The sequence below is a fragment of the Brachyistius frenatus genome, unplaced genomic scaffold, assembly GCF_029030835.1.
Source record: "Brachyistius frenatus isolate BFR_SWC_R1_liver_20210118 unplaced genomic scaffold, ASM2903083v1 Contig_129, whole genome shotgun sequence".
Taxonomy (NCBI): Eukaryota; Metazoa; Chordata; class Actinopteri; family Embiotocidae; genus Brachyistius; species Brachyistius frenatus.
In genome coordinates this window covers 75,142-94,793 of record NW_027210728.1, presented here as the reverse complement: position 1 = coordinate 94,793, position 19,652 = coordinate 75,142, and the positions used below count along the sequence as shown (strand labels likewise).

General features: G+C 44.9%; 1 protein-coding gene across 1 annotated transcript in view; it reads left to right on the top strand.

The window, feature by feature from the left end:
• Positions 1-19,652, top strand: part of galnt18a (UDP-N-acetyl-alpha-D-galactosamine:polypeptide N-acetylgalactosaminyltransferase 18a) — a 115,424-nt gene that overhangs the window by 54,929 nt on the left and 40,843 nt on the right. The window contains exons 2-6 of the mRNA XM_069714249.1: positions 3,669-3,876; positions 4,032-4,198; positions 9,023-9,209; positions 16,274-16,471; positions 18,448-18,562. Of these exons, the coding sequence (XP_069570350.1) occupies positions 3,669-3,876; positions 4,032-4,198; positions 9,023-9,209; positions 16,274-16,471; positions 18,448-18,562 (875 nt within the window). The remainder of the gene's footprint in view (positions 1-3,668; positions 3,877-4,031; positions 4,199-9,022; positions 9,210-16,273; positions 16,472-18,447; positions 18,563-19,652) is intronic.

Here is a 19,652-nt window from a genome sequence, read left to right as displayed (position 1 = left end):
TGCATATAATTTGCCAATTCATCACAACCTGTTGACGCCGATTCTAATCCAGAATAGTCCCGGGTCTCGAGTGGTTTTGATTTCGCTTCGATCTCAGCTCTTGACTGCGGTGTGTGTTGTTGTTTTTTTGGGTTGTTTTTTTTCGAGAGCCGCCGCTCCGCAGCGTGAAACCCGCTGAGCCAATAGCACGCCGATTCTGCATAAAGTGACTGGAGGACAAGGTGAACCACTTTGTCACCCAGCAGAGAGGCCCGTTTCTAATCCAATAGGTTGCGGGGAGTCTGGAGCCTGAAGCCTCCGAGTCCGCAGGAAGCTTGTGTGTGTGTGTGTGTGTGTGTGTGTGTGTGTGTGTGTGTGTGTGTGTGTGTGTGTGTGTGTGTGTGTGTGTGTGTGTGTGTGTGTGTGTGTGTGTGTGGACGCGGAGCTGTCTCGGTGTCTGAGCTAATAAACGAGTGTGTGTCTGCGAGCTGATGTGACTGGAGCTCAGGGTCGCCTAGTTTACTGATGCCTAGGGATGAATACCTTCTGTCACAACCCCTTTATTCTCTTGTTCTCCTCATCACTCCCTCTGTCACCCCTCCTCTTCATCACTCCCTCACTCGGCGCCCTGTCGGCACTTTTGGTTTGTCACTCTCTCCTCGGTGCTCCGGCTTCTTCTTCTTCTTCTTCTTCTTCTTCTTTTCATTCAGCTCTCTTTGCTTTTGTCGTCGCTATTTTTGTTTTGTTTTATTTATCCTCTCTTTTTGCACCCCCTTTCTCCGTCTCCCGGATTTTATTACCCGCCGAGTTCACATTTATCACATTCTACCCTTTCAAGTTTTTGTTTTGTTTTAAAAAAGCTTATTTTGTGTGTGTTTCGTTGCTTTTTTTTTTGTTTTTGGTGTTGTTGTTGTTGAAAAATTGGAAGAATTTCTTTCCAAAAATGTGTCTGCCTCGCCCTCTCTCTCCCTCTCTCTGGGAAGGGTTTTCTCGTCTGTGTTTGTGTGTTCGGGTTGTGTGTAACTACAGCTGAGCAGACATTGATGTGGAGCCAAGTCGCGCTTCCCCAACAAGGGTATGACAGGACAAAGTTGCACTGTTTACTGGCACAATGCAGTCGGGGCTGCTGCCAGGCTCAACAATGAGAAGTACTCTTTTTGTGTTGACCTCAGACACCCCAGGTACTGTGTGTGTGTGTGTGTGTGTGTGTGTGTGTGTGTGTGTGTGTGTGTGTGTGTGTGTGTGTGTGTGTGTGTGTGTGTGTGTGTGTGTGTGTGTGTGTGTGTGTGTGTGTGTGTGTGTGTGTGTGTGTGTGTGTGTGTGTGTGTGTGTGTGTGTGTGTGTGTGTGTGTGTGTGTGTTCTCGCAGATATTCAGATACAGGAAAGAGGAAAAACAACTTGGGGGCATCTGCAGGTCAATGAAACGGTGTAAGGGATTAAAAGAAATAATGTGGGAGCCGATGGCAAAAAGCGAGCTCTATTTTTTTTTTTCGTGACTTATTCGATAAAATGTTTGAAAAAAAACTTAAATGTGGAGTCAAACATCTGGAAATAAGGAAGTGGTCGAGCTGCGATACCGCCGAGCGCCACCAGAGGTCGGCTCCAAAAAGCGCCGGTTTCCGTCGACTCCCATTCAACTTCTAAGTCAGTAAAAGATTCCCGTATGTCGTTCGCTAAATTCACTCTTCCAGATTATTTTTCTGGCGGTCCATTTGAAAACAATCCCGTCATTAATTATAAACTAAACGTCAAAAAGCCGCGTTTTTGGTGGGCGTGTCTGTTTGATTGACAGGCCTACGGTGCAGTCAGGTTACAGGTTATTTGCTCATTTGCTTTGCGTAGATTTTCTCTGGCATTGCACGTTAAAGCGCAACACACGGTTAACACGCTCACCTCAAACGCCAGCGTGCCCCGAGCGTCTTGTCCCTGTTTGCTCCTCTGACAGTCGTACCAACTGTAGATGCCCGATCATCCGCCCACGCAGCCTCGGCGTCGTTCCGCTCGGTCCTCCCCGACTCCTTCTGGAGCGGCGACGTCTCCTCCAGCCGTGCTCGAAAAGGGGTTAGCCGGGTCCGTCTAAATTAATAATGAGGTTTTGTCGGACACGTCGCGGGGCAGGACACGACACGCTCCCGTGTGCTCGTCCGTTCCCGACTCCAACATTAAAACGGGCGAAGTCTCCGGAGGATTTGGCTTCCTGTCGTGCTAAAAGGCCCGACGCATTAACTAAAAAAAAAAAAAAAAGCCTCGGAGAATATAAATGGCCGGTATGGACTCAAAAAGGGAGTCCCAAGGATGAGGCGACTTGATAAAAAAAAAATTAAAAAAACTTCGCTTCACAATGCATTTGTGGCCAAGAAAAATGGAGCCAGTGAATCATCCGCAGTGCTTTTAAGGGGGTGCTTATTATGAGGGGGGGGGGGGGTGTGTGGCATTAAACTCTCGAAAGCATTAAGCGTGTTAGTACCAAAGGAGGATGTACAGCTCTCCAAACTAATAAAAAAATAAAATAAGCCCATTCGGCTCGGGAAGGAGAAGAGGCACTTCAACAGTCCTTCAACAGACGTGTTTGGAGGATGAATCGGAGTCTTAAAGTGGAACTGGAAGTGAAATTACGTTTAAATAAAATGTTTTCTTTGGCGATTTTGAAAAGTAAATTGTCGTTACCAAAAAGAAACTATTTAAGTTTTGAGTTATTTTTACGCATCAAGCCGGTTGTTTGTTTCTCAGTGACAACGTCAGATCTGTCGTTTGACACCGGGCACGTCTCCTCGTCAGCTGCTGTCATGGAAGTTTCCCACTGCGTCGAGGCTTGAAGCTCAGACATTGTTTGCATAAATGTGTCGCAAGAACTTTTTTTTTTAACCCTCGTCTGAAAAATACGAATTAACGCCCCAATTTTTGTTGTATTATTTATATTTCCTTAACTCAAAATGTTTGCTTCGGTTTGAAGCCTTCACACGCCGACCGCGAGGGAAAATAAAAAAATACTTCCAGGCGTTTAAACGTCGGCGATAGTGAAAGCACACCGGAGTCTCACGGGGTCTCGCGTTTTGTTTTTTTTATGGATTGAGAAACTTTTTGTTTGTACACTTTGTGTGAGTGTTGTTGGGTTTTTTTTTAACAACTGTGCACTCGGGTGAGGAATTCCAGCAGCTCTCAGGCCATGAATATTTCATTCTCTTGGATAATCCCCGTCTTCTAGTGACTCAGACCGCCGCGTTCGCACGCCGCAGCTTTGTGCTCCGCGTCGCGCCGCACATTGTAAACGGCTGACACGCAAGAGAATGCATTATTATTAATATTTCATCACCTGGTGGGCTTTTTGTTGTTTGCAAATGTTTTGGTTTTTGTTTCATGGAGGCCTCAAGCATGTTTTCAGCTCTTTATTGTTTCCCGCCGTGCATCGGAAAGCAGCTCGGCGCTACGCGTGTGGCACACGACGTTCAGCCGGAGCGCTGGTTTACAAAACAACAACAACAACAAAAAAAGAAAGCAAAGGAAACGTTACCTGAGGCACGTCAGCGGATTTGTGTCCACTTCTACAGAAATAGGTCGCCGTGGCTGCCAGAATGAGTTATTTGTAATGACAATAAAAAAAAAAAAAAACCTGTTACTTCCAATTGCGTTTTACTCGACGAAAATATAGAATCCGTCTGAACCCTCTTCTCCTCGTCTCTGTCCGCAGAAACTCCTCAGAAGGACGGCGAAGACGCGGCGGCTTCGTCGGACTCGGCCTCGGACCAGGCCTCCTCGCTCTTCGCCCACTGGGGTCACGACCTCGGCCCGGAGAGTCGAAGGGTCGCCCTCAAGAAGTTCCGTTACTATGGCTACAACGGTTACCTTAGCGACCGCATCTCCCTCACTCGGCCCATTCCAGATTTACGGCCAGACGGGTCAGTCGACGGTTTGATCGGTGCACTCTTTATCGATTAAAACATTCAAGATGCATCACGGTGGTATTTTTCTGTATAGATTCAGACTTTTTTTTGGTCTTTTTTTTTTTCAAAACACCATACAAAAGCTTCTCTTTCTCCATCTTTCCCTCCAGATGCAGAAACATGTCTTACTCGTCAGACCTCCCTCAGCTCAGCGTCATCTTCATCTTCGTCAACGAGGCGCTGTCGGTGTTGCTGCGCTCCGTCCACACGGCCATCCAGAGGACGCCGTCCCACCTGCTCAAAGAGATCGTACTGGTCGACGACCACAGCAACAGCGGTAAGAATCTCAAACCTTCGTCGTGCTTTCATTCGGATATACGATCACCCCGAGCCACCGGGACACCCAAAAGGCTTCTCGAATTTAAATCTTAGCCTCAAACACGGAGCGTAAATTCATTTATACATCCACAGGGAGCGATTTAAAATCAGATTAAAAGCTGTATCCCGTTTGGATATACCGTGGATTTTTTTTCTTCTTGAAAGCAACCACTTTGCGAGATAAATTTCCCAGCGTCCGTATGTATCTGCCCCCCCCCCCGATTGATTTCCACCAAATTTACCCCCCAGTGCTTTTAGATGTTCCAATGACTTCCAGAGATAACTCTTAACAACAGTGTTATAATAGGATCAGAAGACCGAGCACTTGGTATTTCTGTCCAGATTACACGAATGAAGAATGGGTTGTTCTTCCCTCTCGTTCTATTACAACCTCAAGGCCTCTAATTTCCCCGGGGTGAGCCGGCAGGAACGGCAAATAATGCCGCGGCCGGGGGGGATGTGCGGCCTTTCTGATGTGGGTGTGATGCCACTACTCCACCTTAATCATCCCCTGTTCTCCGGTGAGGATTTGGATGCGACATACACCGACTGCGTATATACGGAGCTACTGCCTTTAAGAGCGCCAACAAATCGGAGCGGCTTGTGTGACATCGTCCTCTATATGGTTTCCTGTGCTTTTACTGGCCCCCGGTGGTGATGCGTCACTACTGCCGGAGGGCGGCGGTAATGCAACTGTAAGCTGTTTGCAACAAAAGAGGAAGAAGAGCGCTAGTAGGATGTTTGTGACGTTGTGAGATTAGCTACCATATTTGGACTTGAGTGTAGGCTATTAGGTAAGGGGACTGGTATCATAGGTCATAAAAGTGAAGCCGATGGGCGGAGGTGCCTGAAAGTGCAATACCGTAGAGGGCCACTAGGGAAGAAGCCGTAAAGTTGGTAAAGTGAAAATCATTTTTACTGAAGTGTAATATTTAGCTCGTCGCCAACGTACCGTTTCCCATCCAAGCCGACAACGCGAGCAACTTGTTATTCATTCGGAATTAAAACCAGCAATTACGGCCTAATTTTTTTCTTTATGACTTTATCTCTCTGCCATGTCTCTAAAAAAAAAAAAAAAAAATCCCTTCCCATTTGTACCCGACAGACTCGCCCTGCTGTTTACCGCTGTGACAGCTTTACAGCCAGGTAATAGCCAAATAAAGACTTCATTAAATTCACCCCAGTTTGATTAAGAGTTTGTCACCACGTTATCGGGCCGGCAGAGATCCAGAGTTGAATAATTACACCGAGCGCCGGGTCCTGCAGGTGAGCCGGAGCGCCGCTTACTTTACAATCCGCTTCGAACGTGGGAACGAAAATATCACTAAATACATTCAACATTTACCTCGAATTCATCTCTCCTAATGCGTTCCAGTTGTTAACTAATTCTCCTGGAAATACGACTCGCTGCTCATTTGCGTCGTGATGGATTACGACGGCGTGGAGGTAATTCGTAATGAAGGTAGGCGACGGAAGATAAGTCGGTGGAAGTGCGAGATCGTCAACGCGGCTTATTGATCGTGCACTGTGTAATTATGATAAATGAGGGTCAACGGAGACGAGGCGAAGGCGAAACCCGTCGCCCCCCCCCCCCCACCCAGAATAGTAAATTAGCAGAGACACGAGCGGGTTTAACTCGTGTTGCCTCGAAGTGCTGATGAAAGATCGCCGAACCACGCAGACCTGCACCGGAGTCACAATGGTATTAGTTTGGATTACTTTTCTTTCCTGTCATTCAGATCTCTGTATCACATAAATCATAGCGGTTTGACAATTATTTAAAAATGAGGGCTGCAAGTAGCAATGTTTTTTTGTTTTACTGTTTTTTTCTTCTACTAAATGTTATAATTTTTTTTTTTTTAAATAAAATAAAACCCCAGTATATCAAGCCATAGGTCAAGTCCATTATTTTGGTTGAGGATTGATCTCAAAATTACAGGATGAACTGCCTTGAAAGTTTTTTTTTTTAATGTCAAATACATTTCCCCACTCAAAGTTAACCGGGTGACTTTTGGATTGCAATGAAATTGAGGGCAGAAATGAATGTTAACGACTTCCCTCTGCGAACCCTGACTTTTTCATCTCCGGGCTGTCGTCGGGTAAATTCGTCCGGTAACTTCGTTTATAAAATGCCAGCAAAAGTAAAGCATATTTCCGTCACCCAGCTCTGTTCGGCGCTAATAAGCGAATGTTATTGAGAGAAAGTCGGATGTGGAATTTCAAAGACGTCTGTTGATTTTTTTCCTTTTTCCAACAGTTTGAATCGTTATTTTCCCAACGATAAGATTATATTAGCCTCCGCTTCGTGCTTGTGCCTAAAACACGCACTGTAGTTGATTGGTGTTTGATTAATGATCAACCGAAATAAATAGTCAACAAGAACTTTGTAAATAGATCAACTGTTTAATTATTTATCAGGCAATTAATTGTAGTTAATCAAACAAACATGGCGGGCAGCTTCTTTTTGCTCCTGATCAGTCAAAACAAGCACTTTAACGTAGCTTCTCTCAGGAGTTTCCTGATATTGGAACGACCTGAATGAACACTCTGTGGTCCGATTGTATGAAAAGAAAAACACTTAAGTCGTCTGATGTGATGAGTTGAGACGGGACGGGCCCGGATTTTCAAGTTCAAATTTGAGCTGTATTTCAGGCAGTGAGGTCGCATCGGTGCACAACCTTCGAACGTATTCCTCGGTCAGACCGAACCCAGCAGCTCTCGCATCAAGTCCCGATTATTTTTAGCGGACTGACGGCAAAGCAGGGCTCCCGTTGTTTGGGCTCGATCCGCTCCGCTCGGGTAAAAACATGTTTCACAGCGTGCGGCAGACGCCTGAAAATTAATTGGCTAACAGGAGGTGCGCTTGATTTAATGACTTGATTCTTTTTTCTTTTCTTTTTTTTTTTTTTTTATGTTGAGAAGTAATCTCATACGGACGTGCGACGCCATAAAGGTGGTCTTCAGATACTCCCGGCCCCGTTTGTTTTAAAACGAGCCCCATCTCTCTTCCAGGTCAGCAGCAAAGCGTGGCTCATTAAAGGAAAACAGAGCGACTGGAGGATCCGAGACGATGGTAGTAATGAATAGAAAGAGGGAGTAGGAGGTGGGGGGGGGAGGTGGAGGTGGAGGGGGGGAGGGGAAAGGGGGGGGGGCAGCAGCCGTCGTAGCCTGCGGGCAGGATTACAGCACGGAGAAGTCACAACGAGGAAATGAAGATGTTCGCTGCTCCACTGCGAGCAGACGGTGTGTGTGTGTGTGTGTGTGTGTGTGTGTGTGTGTGTGTGTGTGTGTGTGTGTGTGTGTGTGTGTGTGTGTGCGTGCGTGCGCGTCCACCTCAATATGTGCAGAAACTATACGAGATCACTCGTAACGGAAAAGAAAGGAGCAAGAAAAAGACACGTCTAGAATTTAAACGTTTGTATTTTATGTGCGAGTTCATTATCTGACGGCTTTCAGGTTTTTATTTCCAACAGAAATTAGTTTTTGACCTCGGAGCACCCGCCGACCGCATCGATAACGAAAGCAAAGGCGACGATCGGTGTTCGGTTCCATTCATACGACGGACTGAACGTTTCAGAAAGTCTGCGGTGTTTGTTACTTCATTAAGTATTTGATTTCATCATATTCAAGTATTTTTTTATTTTGTGTGTAAATGTTTTTCCATGCCAGCATCAGAGTTTTGCTAATAACAATGTTGTTGGTGGAAGTCTGCAATTAAATGTTTTTTTTGTTTTTTTTCCTCACTTGTTGAGTGTAAAACCTCCTGTCTGTTCTGTAGACAGCTTGCGGCTGTCTTCAGGAAGTCTTTGTTGTCAGTTTTGAAAGTCTGGTTCAAAATGATCTCAAAGAAAATCTCCACATATTTACAACCCGGGCTTTTATTTTTGTGTAGATTTTCGACAATTTCTTTTCGATTATGCCGAAAATTGTATCCGTGGGAGACGAACTCTTACAACCCAGCGCAAGGAACGAAGTCGAAAGAGTGACCAGGATTTTAAACTTAAAAAAGTCCACAAATTAATCTTATGTACGCTGTATAACCAAAAGTATGTGGACACTTGAGCAGCGCACTCGTAAGTCATTTTTAAGCACCTCATTGCAAAACAGCGGCCACAAGTCGGCCTCAATATTTCTTTGAAAGCTTTACACAAAATTATCGATAATGAACCTCGCGGTTCAACCTTAATGAATAATAATACTTTTCTGCTGCAGCGCTGCTTTCTGCTCAGCAATTTAACTCCAGCCAACCCCCCCCCCCCCGGTTTTACTCTCGCATTCGTACATGTGCGGATTCAGCATGTTTGTCCATTCAGCATGGGCTTATGTTCCTTTTAATTGTTGTATTTCCCCCGGTCTGCCTCGAGCTTAATGCAATGTAAATGTGTATTACCGTCGCGGCGTATGGATAAAAGCCTAACGACAGTCCACAGCGGAAACAGTTAGTCGGCAACAGGACAGATGGTTAAATGTTGTGGGAAAAAAAACAACAGAAAACTGTGAAACACACCAACATACAGTGGTTTTGCAAACACACACACACACACACACACACACACACACACACACACACACACACACACACACACACACACACACACCGCTCTCGCTCGGACCTTTTTTTTTTTTTTTTTTCCCGTCCGTTGGGATCGAGCGAGTTTCTGCCGAGCGTTGTTGATGACATCGATGCCGCAACAGGCTTCAGTGAGTTCACTTTAACATCTGAGTGTCTCTGTTTTGTGTGTGTCGCCCCTTCACCCCCCTCCCGCCCCTCTGCCCCCCCCAGCGGAGCTCAAGGACCACCTGCAGAGCTTCGTGGACGAGACCAACGCCCAGCACGGCCCGGGGTTCGTCAAGGTGGTGCACCACGACAAGCAGGAGGGGCTGATCCGGTCCAGAGTCAGCGGCTGGAGGGCGGCTTCGGCCCCCGTGGTCGCGCTGTTCGACGCGCACGTGGAGTTCAACACGGGATGGTGAGCGGCGAGTTTCCCCCTTTTAATAAATGCGGCAGAGGATGCGGCAAAAAAAAAAAAAAAAAATACAAATCTTCCGAGCTGAGTCTGCATCATGCAGCGCCGCAACCTGCTGGGCCCAGACGGCAGCGAGTCGCTGTTTTGGAGAAAAATAAAAATAAAATAATCATAATAATACATTTGTTACCAGAAACTCCTGCGAGGTTCCCGTAGCGACAGCCGAGGAGTCAGGCATTAAAGGATGGGGCTCATTCAGGTGTTATTCACACTCTAAATACCTCATGTTTACCATTGTGCACATGAATACACTCCAGTAAAGGTTACTTTGCTCCAATATATATTACAAATTTCAAGAATTAGACTGCGGGGTACAAGAAATGCAGAATCGCAGAAGTCATTCAGGAGTTATAAAAACAGCGAAGTGTAACATTTTGTTTTCACTGGAAGTCACATGAAAGAGGAAACACAACAACGAAGCTGCTGGAGAATTACAAATAGGACGGCGGTGGGTGAACGGTTCACTGAGCAGGTGTGCAACATAATTCCAGGTCTCATCTGCTCGTTCTGTTTCGTGGCGTCTCAGCTACTTTTCCTTGGAGGGCTCAGGTGTGTGTTTTAGTTCTGTGTTCAAACCTTCAGATAATATAGCCGTGACAAAAAAAAAAAAAACCTCGGATGAAACTTATTAAAGTCCATCATTCATACCGACATGGGAGATCCATACTGCACTTCAATACGTTGCTGCTTTGTATACGACAAGTGTATACGTCGAGGAAGATGGCCGCCCACCTCTGGTTCTGTCTGTAGCTTCTTCCTGTTAAAGGGAGTTTTTCCTTCCCACCGATGTCGTTTTTTTTTCTTCCTGTTTAAAAGGAGTTTTTCCTTCTTGCCGTTGGAGGTTTTTGTTCCTGTTAAAAGGGAGTTTTTCCCTTCTTCCTGTTAAAAGGGAGTTTTTCCTTCTTACTGTCGGAGGGTTTTCTTGCTGTTAAAAAAACAATTTTCTTTCCACTGTGTAAGTTTTTCTTCCTGTTTAAAGGGAGTTTTTCCTTCTTACCGATGTCGTTTTTTTCTTCCTGTTTAAAAGGAGTTTTCCCTTCTTGCTGTTGGAGGTTTTTGCTCCTGTTAAAAGGGAGTTTTTCCTTCTTCCTGTTAAAAGGGAGTTTTTCCTTCCCACTGATGTCGTTTTTTTTTTTTCCTGTTTAAAAGGAGTTTTTCCTTCTTGCTGTTGGAGGTTTTTCCTCCTGTTAAAAGGGAGTTTTTCCTTCTTCCTGTTAAAAGGGAGTTTTCCCTTCCTACTGTTGGAGGTTTTTCTCCCCTGTATGCGTGTTATGTATGTGATGTTGGCTTCCTCCTGTACAGTGTTGTAAAGTTCTATGGAGTGAATACCTCGCTGTGCGAGTGTTGTGCCTCCTGCACTGCGTACCGGTAATAATGTCGAGAGACGGCTGCTCTCATCAAAGTGGACGTTGTGCTGAACGCTGGCGGGACAGGCTGCTCTCAGGTTTAATGAATCCATTGTTTTCCCCGTACGCCGAGGAGTAATCACCGTTTGAAAATGACAGCGGACAGTCCAATCTGCTCGACAGCGTGCCGTCGCGGCAGTGACGGCCCGTCGTGACTCGTGGTTTAATCAATCCTGTAGTCCCCGGAAGAAAGACCGAATCCGTCGAAGGATCATTTCAGAGCTTCGGGGTCTTTTTTTTTTTTTTTTTTTTTTTTTTGTCATCGCAGCAGATGTTTTCCCTCCTCGTACGTTGTTTACATATTATTAGCAGCCTTTTATCGAACACCGTTTTCACACGAGCGCCAGACGTTCGCAAGACGGCGTGTCGGGGGCTTCGGCGGACGAGGCGAGTCCCGAGGTCGCGGCTATTTGGGTCCGTAACAACGGCGGGAAGGAGAGGACCGAATGCTGCCTAAGGTTTTAGACGGCCGAGATTACATCCAGAAGGTTTTAAAATGTTGGCGCCCTCGGGGTAGTGAGTACCGCACCAACCACCGCACAAAAACGCAGCACAGGTTGTTCAGGTGCGATGCTGCTTTTAGGCCGACCGCTTTCCCCCGCTGCCGGTATTCAAGGTTAACCAGGCGAAACAAATCTTACTGATGAATGCAGATGAGCTGGTTTTACAACTTCTTAGTGTTGCGTTAAGGCTGAATATTATTTCAGGAAGTATGTCTTTACATTTTTTTTTTTTTTAAGCTTGTTCATTATTCCACCACATTCACTCGGTGGATAGTTTCGTACCCGCCTGCAGGGTTCATGCCGGGAATTTCATATTTTAACGTTTCCTCTTCCGGCAGATAATCGGATAAGAGCGTTGACCTTCTGGCTGGGAGTCATTTTTGCATGTTAATGAGTAAATGTTCAGTTTACTGGAAATTACTCTCAACGGTCACCTCGCGGGAGAGGGAGTTCAAACACCGACTACCTCGTGTCAAAAACAAAGCGTGTTGACACGCGGCGGAAATGCTTCCTAATGAATCCGCTAAGTGACGTAAATAACATGAACGGCAGTTAATTACCGCCGTTGGCGTTAATCCATCACGGCGACGAGGCGGCCGAGGCTCACGACGCGGCATTCCTTTTGGAAAGCGTTTCTGACGGAAACCAAAGCACCGTTTTATTTTACCCGCGAATTTAACGTCAATCTCTCGGAGCCGCGGACGTTCCAGCAACTCAGGGGGGGGGGGGGGGGTCTCTCGAAATCACTCGGATACGGCGGCGCTGCTTTGTACCCTTTAATCATTTTTGACAGGCCGAGAAATATCTCACGCTCGGCTGAAAGCACGCGCACGAAAACCACCAGCTCGACGCCGATTTACAGGTATCATACGCGCACACGCACGCAAACACACACACACACACACACACACACACACACACACACACACACACACACACTTTCATTCTAATATCTGGGTTTGGATCCAAAGTAGTATTTGTTGCCGCTGTGTTCCAGATTAGTGACACTTAGACTTTCTAAACCCTCCACTCCTCCGCCCTCTCCAGCCCTCCCTATTTCACCTCCTCCACCCTCCTCTCTCTCCCCCCACCCCCACACACACCTCCTACATCTTGCCACAGTGTGGGTATTGCTCTATGACTAATGCAATCACTGTTGGCAGAGATGCAAAAGAGCTCAGCTGGAGAGCAACACTTTTCATTGTTTTTACTCTCTCTACTGTAAACACACATTTTTACAAAATGTGCGTTGGCGTTTAAATGCTTTGCGATCGGGTGCTTAAGTTGCTGTCGTGTTTGTGCTCGTGCTATTAGCTGGGTGGCACATCTGATTGCACATGTAGTAGTGAATAATCCGCCTCACTCGGTTCGTGTTTTTTTTTTTTCCCCTCTCCTGTCAGTTTTCCTTTTGTCTTCCTCCCGCGAACACCTTCCTCCTAATCCTCCCTCCGCTGTGCTCCTTCCTGCGCTCCGAATCTCGCACAAACAATATTATTTCTTTTCATAGAAATTGAGAAATTGCTGTATAATTACTCTCAAAGCACTGACTGCTCAATCTACATAATTGTCTCCAGCATACGTTGCAATTAGCTGGTAACGTTGCCTAGTTTGAGTCAAACACAAGTAATTATAGGGTATTTCATATTTCCATAGATTATCACAATAGTCCCCCATCGTCTCATGTGCTGTACATGTGCTCCTCTGGTTATCTAGATGTTCATCCACGTTAAGCTAATTGCATGATCCAGTGTATGTCAGTACGTGGGCCCTGCAGCAAAAGGAGAAAATTCTGCAGACCGCTTTCTCATCTTTCACGGCGATCCTGGTCCTTTAAGCCAACGATGCAACAGCAATGTAAACAAACACAGAAGTAAACTATACCGACAGTCATTTTTGACCAAAATTACCATGTTAATATGGAGATTATTGTAAGAAGAGCCAATGCTATGTAACATTGGCAATGCTGAAGGTGGCTCTTGAGAATTTTTCCCCGACTCGACAGTTTCTCTCAACTAGTGGCTGAAGTTGAATTTGGTTAAGTTGAATGAACTCGTTCTTATTATCGCACAAAACTCAGTTTGAGTGAAACAGGTTGAAGATCTATCGGTTATCTTAATAATTATTATTTACTGAGAAATCATACTAAGCTAAAAACATCAAACACAAAACTGCCGATTGTGTCAAATCCTTTCAGTTGTCTCGTACCGTGTGAAGTTCACCGGTGAGATGAAAATCCTGTAATTTTAAAATGGTTTCAAGACATTGTTACTCCTGGGTAATAAATATTGGAATCCAATTTCAATTTCTTTGCCATGAATTGGTAGATGTATAAATTAACTGGCATTCACTGAGGCTGCGCTTCATCAAATCGGAGATCTACCGGCATGCTTTAGTGCTCGGCTGTGAGAAAAATAATGTCTTCTGGGTCTGTGTGAACGCTGGAGCCTTTTACCTTTTCTTTGATGTGGAGGTCTCGCTAATTGGCAGCCGACCCGATTTTGATTCGTCCTCCTATATCTCGATTTCGGAGCTTTCTGTATGGGCTCGCTGTATGTATTTATTGGTTTTCCTGTTAATGTGTGTAAATGCAGTACGGGACCGAAAAAGAAAAAAAAAAAAAAAAGAAGTACGCCAGAAAACGGGGGAGGTTCACCTCTTGAGGAACGATCAGCTGTGCAGGATAAAAGAGTCCCTCCTCCCGTCTGATGTTTTGGGACTTTATGATGTCATCATCGTACACCTCTGTGGGCCGAGAAGTGATGAAACGCGGACGATCGCGAGGCACGGTGCCTCGTTTGTATTTCCCATCTCTCGGGTACGACAGCCTTTGGCGGTTCGTCCCCGGAGTCTGAGAATGTGACGCTATTACTTTCCTCGTTCCAGCGAGCTGTCGTGTTTTCTCCAGATCAATAGTGTCACTGCGCAATGTTGCACGGTCTATTTTCATTTCCATTAAGCAGATAAGTGGATGCGTTTTGTACGAGAGAAGACAACGGTAACCCTGTTCAGGGAAAAAGCAGGTGTAGATAATGGATGCATGGTGTGTGTTCTAACTGACACTAAATTATAAAAGTCGCAAATTCATCAGTTGTAGTTTCACAGCTGGGATGATTCTTGTTTTTCAAAGTCCGGCATCGACGATGCGGCAAGCATTTACCGCGGTACATTGTCCTTCAGGACGTCCTGTTGTGTTCATGCCTCCATCCTCCGAGTTTGGTCTTCCGCAGGGTTCAGCTTTAGACGGAGAGTGAAAAGTGCAAAGTTAGTGTGATCCATGGAGCCACAATAACACGCATAAATGGGAAGCGCAGCAGGTTGAAATAAACCAGTGGTAAACCAAGTTTCAAAATAAATTATTCATCAAAACCTTATGACTGACTGAAGCTCTGGCAGAAAAAAAAAACCTTATAATTATGAGCAAAAGAAAATTCTCGGTGTCAGAATTCACACACAAAAAAAAACACATTTAAAAATGTGATAGGATTTTGTTATCACACATTGAGAGGTTGCCAGTTATTTTCCACAAATAAGGTCGAATTTTCCACAGTATCACTTTTTGAAAATCTTGCATGTGAAAACTTTGAATCTCCAGATCTCAAAAGAACTCAAACGAACTCCGGCTGCTGACCGAACTGCATAATTTCAAACTGACGAAATGGAAAGTATTTTTCTCAACTTTATTTGAACGGAAAATTGGCAGATGACTCGACGTGGCTCAGGTACCAAGATGATAGATGAAGTCGCTGCATAAATTTTGGACATCCCTGCAGCCGAATTTCAAACTCGTAAAAACAGCATCTGGTAACACCTGGTAACACCTCTGTATGTGACCCTGCATGAATCTTAAGAGACTTGCAAAGGGGCCACGGCCCCTCCAGCTTTGCTTTTAACATCCAATGAATCCCGTATTACCTGATCAAGGACTCTTGCTCGTCTCCTCTTCGGACGACCCCACCCGACCCCCTCGCACCCCCACCTCCTCTGCAGCCAACCTCGACCATCGACGCCGCTGAATTTTTCCAACTACTCTGTATTTCGTCCCTGATTCGGTCCCCTGGGAATGGCTTTCAAAGCTAAAGTAGGGTAGGACTCGGATCTCTCCAGGACTTCTCATTCCAAACACCGCCTTACTCCTCTCGCTGATTTCTGCTCTGCCCCCCCTCCTCCACCCTTCCTCCAACCCCTACCCCTCGAGGTGCCCTTCGCCCCGCACTACTTCAGTCCTTGATTCGGCTCCATCTTCTCTGGTCACTGGTGGATTGACCTTCCTAATCCAGTCAGGATTTCAGACCCGCTCCTCAGCGTCCGCTATGGACCAACAATTCCCCGCACTGTTTTATTACATTCACTCCTTTTTTGTTGTTGTTGTTGGTTTTTTTTCTACCTTATTTTCATTCAGATGATTCTTGATGTTGTTGTATTTCATTCTTGCTTGACTTTTTTTTTCTCTTCTTTTATTCAAATTCAAACTGAATTGAATGCCAGTGAAATACATAACGAAATGCTAAATTAAAGATGCACAGTAAACGTGTCAGTACTTACATTTTGAAATTATCTATTATTGTCAGTGAACATCAATTAACCACTCATGAGCCTAAATTATTGTAGGCTTTTTTTTTTTTACTGAATTTTCAATAACTTAATTGTTTGCTGATTGTTTACAAGAAAATAATTGCCCAGTTAGAACAGAGTACAAACTACCTACAAAACACAAATACACCCACAAGGTTCAGGCTCATGAGAGGAAAATCCTTTTAAGATTTGAAGAGAGAGACAGTCCTTCATATTTCAACGAGGCATGACGAGGTAGTGACACTGCAACACAGAGTTAAAGTGTCGTGAACCAAAACGACGTGCTGAAAGAGGCGATAAAAGGACGAACGGCTGCAGAGTTGGTGATTATTTTTTTTTTAAGAAATTCCTTGGAAATTAACGTAAAGCTTAACAATGCTTTTAGACATCAGTTAAGTTCGGGGAAAGATGGTGTCACAGCGAAACACCCACGAACTGAATTTGCTGTCATCTTTTAAACTCGTTTCAATCTGTGCTTTGTCATCCCCCCTCTCCCCCCCGCATCTCCCCTCCAACCCCTCTTCAGGGCGGAGCCTATATTGCAGCGAATAAAAGAGGACCGGACCCGGGTGGTGTCGCCCTCTTTTGACAACATCAAGTACGACACCTTCGAGATCGAGGAATACCCGCTGTCGGCTCAGGGCTTCGACTGGGAGCTGTGGTGTCGATACCTCAACCCACCAAAGTCCTGGTGGACACAACGCAACCACACCGCCCCTATCAGGTAAACACAAGATGAGCAGCAAGACTTCGCTAAACACAAATTCATCCATAATTTTTTTTTTAAATAGAAAGAAAAAGTTTCATTTCATTGAAAGAAAAATGTCTTGTTTTCATGAAAGAAGTTCGGCACCACTATGGTATTAATTATTAATAATATGACTTGAAGCACATTGAAGTAGGTTTGATAACATCACTCGCTAAGCTCATTATTTTTACATTATAATTTCTTCTACACTAATCCGCCATGAATAATTATGTATGTAAATTCTTGTAAGTGTAGTGTCAATACTCTAACCCGTATAAAACCTGGGGGATGCAGCGCAGCTACAAAGCACATTAAGTGTAACATTAAAAAAAAAAGTGTCTCATCAGAAGCGGTGGGCAGAAACACAGGAAAGGAAAGCAGGTAGATTTGTTTTGTCATTACTACTGCAGCATATTTGATGTACATCCGAGCAGGCGGCACGATAATTGCACAGACTCTGAAATGCATATAATGATCCTGATCTTCACTACAAGTGGCCAGAAAAACTCCGCCAATGTGACGGGTAAAGATTGCCCAGACACTCTGCAGAGGCTACTACAGAGAAAATAAGAGGAAAAACAGCCCCAGCAACAAGAGCAACAAAAAAAAACTGCCTGTACACCGAAAATCTGCAAGAGCATAATACATCTGTTGTTGTGGTTTATGGCAAGCAAATCAATGATGCAAAGTTTATGGATTCACACAAAGACGAGAGGACATTCTCTGCTCAATATTGTAATGGAGGAAGATAAATAGTTCCTCCTCTTGACTACTTTTTTCTCAACTTCAGTTCGCCACTGGATTCGCTCAGAAGGACCGCTGCAGTTTATTGTTAGCGCATATTGATTTTTAAAGGCAGTTTTAGCAAAGGAGTGACTAATTTCTAAAGTAAATGTGTATATTGCATTTTATTTAAAAAAAAAAAAAAGTTTCGATCTACACAATTTGATCGATTATACATTGTTTTGTTCTTCAGGCTCTCTGCTTCAGGACATTCAAATTCAAATACAATAAATAAATAATAAGTGCCAAATCTCAAGTTTTATTTAAATAGGTTTTTCTCCAATACAGAAGAAACTTTGTGGGAAATATAACTTTTTTTTTTTTTTAAACACATAGTTTTATTTGTTACATGACGTGTATGTTACGGAGCGAACGACGCGTGTTTATTTCATGACCAGGAAGCTTCCACGCGAAGCCCGCTGTCCAGCACCGTAGCTCTTTATTTCCTGCACGTACCGAACCATGAAAAAAAAAAAAAAAAAAAAAAAAACTCGGGTAGTTGAGATGAATTGTGTTGATATCTGAAGTGCCGTAGAGGGAAGAGTGTGTTCAAAGCCGGCGGTGGGAGGGCCGTGTTTTCTATTAGCATGTTTGGGTTTCAGAGTTTCTGGCTGTTTGCCAATCTGTGTATCCACGGGGAGGTGAAATTCACCCAAACAAGCTGTTTTTCCATCAGTGCTGTTTTTCATATTGATAAGAGATGCGCGGCAACTGCCAGCATGAATACTAATCTGACTTATTTTTCACTCCTGTTGATTCAGTTTGATGTCGATGAGAAATCGGTGTGCTTTTTTTTTTTTTTTTTTTTTCCCCCGCCTCCCCTCCAGATTTCCTCAAAATGTCCTGAATTTGCTGTGTGAGGTGAAGGCATCATTTTGACAGCTGGATGATTTGTGAGTGTAATGCAACGCATAGGTTTATCGCGAAAGGCTGAGCCTCAATGTTTAGCGAATCAAATGTGCAGTGTACTAGAAAAAAGCAGCGCTTCGGGACCTCGGGTGCCCAGTGTGGGGTTAATTACATGTGTGTGGGGAGTCTGGCAGAATATTTTGCCTTTTAAACTCCCGAAATTGCTATGCAGTCTGTTCAATACAACACAAGGTTGTTTTTTTTTACCTTTCTCTCTCTCTCTCTTTCTCTCTCTCGCCTCCTTTCACCTCCGATTTCAGGAGCCCTGCTCTGATTGGCTGCTTCGTGGTCGACAGGAAATACTTTGAGGAAATCGGCCTGCTCGACGAGGGCATGGAAATTTACGGCGGGGAGAACGTGGAGCTCGGCATCAGGGTGAGACGGTTTGAGAATGTGCATCTTTATTATCACGCTCACGTCACGGCCACCGCGCGCCGACCTTACACGTCACGGCACCCCGGCGTTCGGTGATTTGTGCCGCTGAAAAGTACCTGCCGCACAGCATAATTTTTGTCCTGTATTCCTCGGGGGCGTCTGCCGTTGTCACCGTCCAAATTGAAATATCCTGAATGGCGTCCACGCCCAGCATACAGAAAAAGAAGAATAACCTTTCCTTTTGACAGAATGGGGTCTTTATCAGTCATTCACATTATTCAGTCCGTCTGACTCGAGCAAAATCAGCTGATTACTAATCATGTAACAAGCTGCCAGATAACATTGTAGCTTAATGGAATAAGATCACATTCAAAATTCATTTATTTCTATAAAAATCCGACGACACTGCTTGACGCTTATTGCATTATGGCGGCTGTGATTTTCACATCGTTTCGGTTTTCTCGCAGTTTCAGGCAGAGTTTTAGCAATAACAGGTTTTTACATCATTTTCAGGGAGCTTAACGACATTATAACGTTAACAGTTACCGCAGGGATTTCATCGCTAATCGGATCTCCAGAGGCAGAGGGGGCCTCGGCGAAGGCACAGTCATCCCGACGCTGCAGATCAGTCCCGAGAGGAAAAAAAAAAAACACTGTTCGAGACTGAAGGGAATCCGGGAGACATCCCGAGAAAAACTGTTGACTCAGGCTCGGGGTGGAGTGATTTACAGTATCGTGTCAGTGGAGAGCGGGTTTGATGATGAGCCCGGGCTCGGCTGACGCTTATCCGAGCCGCTGGGGTTAAGAAGAACACGCCGCGCTCCGGAAAACGTGTAATTCTCTCAGGCTGGAGTATGTCAGGTTCAGATTGAGTGCACAACTTGTGGACAATCGATGGCAGCGGAGCATCATTGTGCTGCGTCCTCGTACTGCAATGCAGCACAGCTATCAGTAACTTTCCTCTTATTGTGTCCGATTTGTGAGGTGTTGATATCCGTGTCTGCCACACAACACCTTTCCCGCCTGCTCTACTCTACTCTTCTAACATTTTCCCGTAAAAGAAATCCACACCGGCAGCCGCCAATAAACT